At 35.6% G+C, this 8,014-nt stretch overlaps 1 protein-coding gene across 1 annotated transcript in view; it reads left to right on the top strand.

Moving 5' to 3' along the window:
- The window catches only part of LOC110280435 (uncharacterized), a 15,809-nt gene extending 14,775 nt beyond the window's left edge, over positions 1-1,034 (top strand). Inside the window, exon 3 of the mRNA XM_052260471.1 lies at positions 999-1,034. Within this exon, the coding sequence (XP_052116431.1) occupies positions 999-1,034 (36 nt within the window). The remainder of the gene's footprint in view (positions 1-998) is intronic.
- The last annotated feature ends 6,980 nt before the right edge of the window (positions 1,035-8,014 follow it).

Raw genomic sequence — 8,014 nt, 5'->3', positions numbered from 1 at the left:
ATTAATTCATCGAGACGCTGCAGAGCTCCTCACCCCCAACAATGGAGTTTAGAGACTCATGCTGCCAAAGAGTGTATAATTCAGATCTAAAAATGTCATGAGGTACAAGGTAATCCTCTAAAAGTTGTTTAAATAGTAAACTAGTAACCTAGGTTTACAGAAATTAAGTGAACTAAGATAATTGGTGTATAAATCCACTTCTGGGGCCCACTTGGTATGTACTGGGGCTGAGACTAAAGCTTCTCACGTGCTTGGGCTGTTTCTGGAGTTGAACGCTAGGTTGTGACGTGTTTTGGGCGTTGAACTCCAACTTGTAACCTGTTTCTGGCGCTGGACGCCAGACAGTAGCATGATACTGGCGTTGAACGCCAGTTTACGTCGTCTATCTTCACGCAAAGTATAGACTATTATATATTGCTGGAAAGCCCTGGATGTCTACTTTCTAACGCCGTTAAGAGCGTACCAATTGGACTCCTGTAGCTCTAGAAAATCCATTTCGAGTGCAGGGAGGTCAGAATCCAACAGCATCAGCAGTCCTTTTTCAGCCTAAACCAGATTTTTGCTCAACTCCCTCAATTTCAGCCAGAAATTACCTGAAATCACAGAAAGATACAAAAACTCATAGTAAAGTCCAGAAATATGATTTTTGCTTAAAACTAATAAAATTCTATTAAAAACTAATTAAAACATACTAAAGTCTACATGAAATTACCCCCAAAAAGCGTATAAAATATCCGCTCATCAGAGCACCATATAATCCTAACTGGAAGCCTAAAACCAGGAAACCAAAGCACCAAAACTCAAGTAGTCAAGAACTAGTGGAACTTCCACTATCCCAATCTGCTCCAGAGCCTGAGGTAACAAAGCACGTGAGGATTTAGAGTTCCTCATTACGAATGATAAAGGATTTATGTGTCTTCAATACAAAATTTAAAGGATTTATGTGTCTTCATTATAAAAGTTAAAGGATTTATGTATCTTCATTATAAATGTTAAAGGATTTATGTGTCTTCATTATAAATATTGTAGGCTAGCCAGAATACACAACAGGCAGCTCCAGCTAAACAAGCACAGGACACTCCAACACATACAGCATCATTCAGCCAAGCACCAATCAAGACAACAAAATATACTCATTCCAAAACACCAGCTAAATTTAGGCAAAAGCAACCAATCAAAAGGCCACCTGCACCAACTACGACTCAGACTAAAGTTGATCCACCAACTTCAACAAGTGTGACAACAACATTGAGTAGAGGAGTATCAAAGGAGACACTGGCAGCAACAAGTTGTGCCACAACAGGACTATTCAAGTTTATACCAAATCCAGGCTTCAAGAACCAGAAAAAGTGACTGCTTGTTCCTGACTTATTTTGGAAACAAAAATTAGTTTTTTGTTGTAATAGTTGGTTGTAATACATATTGGCAAACTTTCTTTTAGCCAATTTAGTTGCTTATGAATTAGTATTTTAGAATCCAAGGGCTGATATACCTGCTACAGTTACTTATCCTAGATGTTATTATATTGTGGTATGACAATATTCATGTGTTATGGTTTAGGTTGAATGAATGAATTATTGTTGATTAAATGAATTATATATGGCTTGTTTCTGGCTTAGATTCATCTCTTGAAAATAAACCTTAATTTACACGCATTCTATATCTATTTCAAGCTAACAAGATATGGATAATTCAAATCTTCTTTCTTTCATTTATATTAACTAAAATAGTTAACAGATATAATTCATTACAATCCACATTTTTTTTCATATTTTTCATACCATAAATAAACAAAGACCAACAACTACAACAATCAAGCCTAGAACTATGACCCAGAAGTTATTGCTTTTCTTGTTCTCTAGGTAAATTATCCTTTGCTCTAGATCAGCCATTCTGTTCTCCAATTCTATCTTCCCAAAATGTTCTTCAACATTTAAGCTCTGATTGTCACCCAATTCTTTTGTTGGCTCCATGCACCCAATTCTTCCAATATGGTCATCAACCTACACAAAGAATTTACAATATGGTTGTTTCACCTAAATCAATTCAGATAGTATGAAAATATGTTGGTAAAAAAAAATTCTCAACTTCATTCATATACATGAAAAATTGTGAGCTTACCTTGAAGAATGGGCATCCGAAAAATAGTCTGTTTGGGTTGGTATTTGTCTTCGACATGTAAACTATCGCATACATCCCGTAGAAGCATTTTGGAGCGATGCAATCTTTCTCATCCCCAGCTTGAACTAAACATGGAGCTGCATTTACAATCGAACCTTCCTGTCGTCTGCCACCACCTCCGCGTTGTCTCTTGATTGATGAGCTTCCATCACTGGCCATCAATTTAAGCAACACCACCATGAACAAATCTGAACAACTGCTGCGTATGTTACTTCAGAAAACCCAGTTTAAATCTCATTAGGGTTACCTTATGAAAACGACGTCGTTTTCATCAGTAAGGACCTATTTGTCCTTCGAACTTTATTCCCCTTCCAGCGTGGTACCGTAACGAACATCTGGACATCATTTTAGCCACGTCAGCCAGTTCCGTTTGATGTGTGAGAGGCAAATAGATGGAAGGACTAAATTGTCATCTGTTTGTTAAAGTTAGGAACTTTTTTGTATTTAAATTTTGTTAGTGATGTATTTATCAAAAATTTAAAAAGTCAAGGACCTATTTGTCTTTTTTCCATATAATTTTATATATTTAGGCTGATTTATTTATGTTATAAATATTAGTATAGTTATATAAATTTTAAAATTTAACTTTGTTTGGTAATTATAAGAGCAAAATAATTGAATAAATACTTAAGAAATGTGTTAGAGTTCACTTTTCTATTATCTTCAAATAAAAATGTGATAGATTCTATTATATATTATTATAGAACGGAATAAAATTGAATAGAATAAAATTTGGTCTCTATTTTATTTATTGTCACCTCTAATATCTAATGTATTTTTTTACCTAACTAACTAATTAATTGGATTGGTGACACTAACAAAATATTCTTAAAAAAGTCATTTGTTACCATGCTCTATTATTGAAAATAACACAAATATTGTTGAATTTTATAATTTTATACAAACTTTATTAAACTGACGGATTAAGTGCAAATTCTTTCGAGATTTACAAAAAGAACATACAGTTTTATTAGAGTTAAGATTTAAAGTGATCCTTAAAATTACACTCGAGTTTTAAAGCAATTCTTGAACTTAATAGTTACCCAATTTCGTTCTTGAAATTGTACGTCGGGATCCACAATCATCCTTTTAGCAATTTTCGTTCACCTGGCTCCACCAAAAATCTGATCTGGATTTCTCTGTGACACGCTAGCAAAGAGAAAACAACATAGTATTATTGTGGCATGTAAATGGAAGAAAATGACGTCGGTTCACTCTCAAAACCTCACTCCCTCAACATTAAACTAACGTATGACCTCCCCCTCTCAAAACACAACACAAACAGAGCTCTTCTCTTCTCCCCTACACTCATCAATGGCGTTTGTTCAATTGCTATAGTCGCAGCAATTTTCGTCGAGAACCCTGGCTCTAGACGATCGATTTCATCATCTTCATCGGACAAAGAGTTCTGAAGGCTGGTTTCTATGAAACAGGAAAGGACAAAAGAAAAAAATATATGATAATAAGATAGCTCTATTTTTTGATATTGTTGTTAATTTGATATTTTCAATAGTTGAATAGATTGTCTTCAAGTGTAATGTGTGAATATGCATGCTTGTGTTTTGTGCTATTTGCTAGGGTTTGCTCATAACTAGGTTTTTTAGTGGTTAGGCCAATAAAATTATAGATTGAGTAGCAGTTATTTGTTAGCGTGAAAGCTTGTTTTTTATGGTTTCGGGTTTACTACATTTATAATTGAGAATAGGATTTTATGTTTTAGTTATGGAGTTTTTAATTTGGTAATGTGATTGAAGATAATAAGTCTGATAATTCAATTTTTTTTTTAAAAATTGCAGATGGATGATCCTTTTATTACCATTATATTTCACTATGGAGGGTCATTTATCGCAGAGCATGATGGAAGTATAACTTACAATAGTGGAGAGATTTTTGAGTTTCCGGGAGTTGATATAGACATACTGTAAGTCTTTTTCATCTGAGACTACCACAAGAACATTGGGTACGACAAGGTAACTCAATCTTGGTGGCTAGTGCCTAATAGGCCATTGCAAACTGGTCTAAAAGCTATCACAGATGATAAGGAGCTCACGGAGATGTGTCACCTTACTCAGAAGAACAAGGGAATTATCCATGTGTACTATGAACATGGAGTCTCCGAACCTTTGTATAATGAGAAAGCAGAACCAATATCATCTAAAGGCAAATAGTTGATGGTGATACAAAACTTTATTCCCACTCCAAACCCCACCATCAATATCACAACTGAACCAAGTCCTACCATAACACCATTTATTCTAACTTCTGAACTACGTGACACCACTATTCCTACCCAAACAATAGTCTCCACAACAAAGCCTACTGATAACTTGTCTCTAGGACCAAAACAAAAGATCCCACCTACTTTAATTTTTGTTAGTAAACCAAACTTACCAGAAAAAATACACCCCCAACCCATAGAAAATCTTGGATCTAAGCCCAATCCACCACCTAAAACAATGGCTCAACCCAGTAAAACTAAGTCCAACATCTCACCAAAAAGAATGGCCTAACCCACTGTAATTCTTAAACCATGGTCCAAATTGAAAGAAACCAAGAAGTATGATGTACTAAAGAGAGGCTCTACGAATAAAAAAGCTGCAGCACCATATGAAAGGAGGCCTTTAATAAGAGTAGTTGCTATTGGAGCTATTAGAAGATCAATTGTTAAGGGAAAATAACCTCAAACAGTCTTTGTAGCTTTGTCTAGCTCAGATGAATCCTCAGATAGCCATGATAGGGATGATAGTATAGAGGATGAACTATATTGGCCTGATGGTGATGAGGTGTTTAGTGAGGAAGAAGATGTGGCTATAGAGAGATCAGTAGAAAAGAAGACTAATGTGAAACTAAGAACTAGCATAGATAAGAAACTTACTAAACAAAAGAAAGCTGTTATGGTTGAGGATGATGGTCCTGTGTGTGAAGACTCAGGATCTGAGGATGATGAACTTTTTTTGGGGAACAATTTCTGAGTTTGGATCAATGGCACCATATCAGGATGCCCAAGATGATGCTTAACATGAATCTGATGGTGGAGACTCATGGCACTCGAAAGAAATGAAGACTCCTCCAAACTCTGAGGATGACTTGGAAGAGGTTGAATCAGATGAGATCTTCCCTGTGTTTAGAGAAGGAGGAAGATTTGGAGAGCTTACGCTTGATGTTGAAATGACGACATTCACTACAATGATGGAGTTCAAAGAGACTATGCGTTACTATTGTATTCAGGAGGATAGGAAGATTTAGTTTAAGAAGAATGATAATGTAAGAATGAGAGCTATGTGTAAGGATGAGAGTTGTGGTTGGTTGGTGTATGCTTCTAATAATACTAAGAACAATTGTTGGCAGATCAAGACGTTCGTGGACCTGTGTAAGAGAGACTAAAAATAGACTGGCTAATAGGAAGTGGTTAGCCTGCAAATTAGTGAAGAATCTAAGAAAATACCCTAATCTAAGACACTTTGAGGCTGCACAATATTTTAAGACAAAGTGTGATTTGGATCTGAACAAGTCTTCACTGAATAGAGCTTTAAGAGATGCTAGAGCTATTGTGTATGGTGATGCTACTGCCCAATATAGGATGGTGAGGGATTATGGGCTGACGCTGCTAAAGAGTAATTCAGGCTCTACTGTGACAGTTGGTATTATACTTCATCCCAACCCTGATGATGATCCAATCTTTGAGAAGATGTACATTTGTTTGGATGCGTATAAAAGAGGATTTTTGGCTGGTTGCAGACCTCTTATAGGCTTGGATAAAGCTTTTCTGAAGACCCAACATGGTGGTCAAATCCTATCTGCTATTGGCCAAGATGCAAACAACCACATATATGTGATTGCCTATGCAATTGTTCCTGTTGAAAACACCGATAACTGGAGGTAGTTCTTATAATTACTTCATCAAGACTTGGAGGATTACAAGTAAAACAAGCTGTATTTTATATCAGATATACAAAAGGTATGTAATTAAGTTAATTTTATTGTGTATAGCTAGTACTTGGCTCATTGATTGTCTTTATTAATTGTTATATAACTGGTGTGTAATTAGTCTATTATGCAAAAGTTGGAAGAAAGCAACAATTGACTTGTAACATTTTTGCTGTGTAATTTTAAGTTATTTTGAACCATCAAAGTATCTGTGTAAGTGTAAATCACCCATTATTTGGCTGCTATAATTAGTTTATTATTTGGCTGCTGTTGTTTTTATTACTGTTATTTGACCAATAAGTGTTAATTGCTCATTTTCATAGTTGTTGGACTTCTGCATATATATTGGACTGCTATTTATACATGTTTTACAATGTGTTGATGGTATGGACGAAGACTAATTCAATAAGTTTAAATGGTTGAAAAGGGACTAATTAGATGTCACTTATGAAAGTTTAAGGACCAATTAGATGTCACTTATAAAAGTTTAGGGGCCTTTTAGATTTCACTTATGCAATTTTAAAGACTATTCTGGTGCCTAATAACAAATCTTACACCTACTATGTATGTTAAATCAGGGCTTCATCCATGCAGTTAAGGAAGTTTTTCCAGATGTCTATCACAAATTCTATGTTTGGCATTTATGGAAGAACTTCAATAAGCAATGGAAGGATCTCTAGCTTAGGGGGCTACTGTGGGATTGTGCAAGGTGTACTAGCCAGGATGGATTCCTTGAAATTATCAAAAAAATTGAGAGGGTTAATAAGAATGCTTGGAATTATTTGAACAAGTGGCCTAGAGACTCTTGGAGTCGGGCTTTCTTCAGTAATGCCCCTAAAATAGACAACATTTGCAATAATGCTTGTAAACTCTTCAACTCTAGGATCAAAGAAGCTAGAGCTAAGCCTATTATCACATTATTAGAAGAAGTCAGGATGCATGCAATGAGGTCTATAGCTAGGAACAAAATCAAGCTTAATTCGAATATTGGAATTCTACCTCCAATACAGCGCATCATATTAGAAAAGATAAGGAAGGAATAAAAAAATTGGGTCCCTATATGGTCTGGTGACATAAACTATGAGAATTTGAAGTTCATGGCTGGCCAACCAACATGGTTGTGGACTTGAAAAAGAGGCTATGCACATGAGGTTTCTGGCAATTGAGTGATAATATTTTTGATATGTTTGTTGTTATCTTATTATTGTTATCCATGAGTGGGAATTGAGATTATAGTTGGCTTATTATTGTTATCTTTGTTGTTGTGTTAATTCTATTTAGGGATGCCATGCGTGCATGCTTGTGCTACATTGGCAAGCGCTGGTAAAAGAATTTTGTCACAAGTGGTTAACTATGAAGTATATAATGACATATATGCCTTCCATATCAATCCAATTCCAGGTCAAGCATTATGAAAAAAATCACCAGATAACAGACCACAAGCACCAAAGTTTAGAAAGAAGCCAGGGACACTTAAAATTAAAAAAAGAAGAAGAAAGGATGTAGATGAGAAGCCAAGTGGGAGTAAGAAACAAAGGACCAAACTGAAAAGAATTTATAAAAAAGGTCGCTGTCATTATTGTGGTGAAGCAGGAATACCAAGAAAAATTGTGAAAAGAGGGCCGCTGATGAAGAGGAGGTTGTTGTTGCAGAGGCTATTGCTGCTAATGGTGGTGAAGGTCAGCTCAACAATTTTGCTCCAGTTGAACCGGTAAACAATGGTGAAGCCACCCCTGTCCTACAACCTCATACTGAAATCCAGCTTGAATTCAGTCAACCACCCTTGTCAGAAACTGATGACTCTTAACAGATTCACAATATTAAATGACATTGATTTTATTAAATAAATATTCTTATCAATTTTACTAACTACTTTACATGTTTTCGCTGATAAGTTTCACCCACT

This window comes from Arachis duranensis, chromosome 4, assembly GCF_000817695.3.
Source record: "Arachis duranensis cultivar V14167 chromosome 4, aradu.V14167.gnm2.J7QH, whole genome shotgun sequence".
Lineage (NCBI taxonomy): Eukaryota > Viridiplantae > Streptophyta > Magnoliopsida > Fabales > Fabaceae > Arachis > Arachis duranensis.
This window is presented reverse-complemented; position numbering and strand designations above follow the sequence as displayed.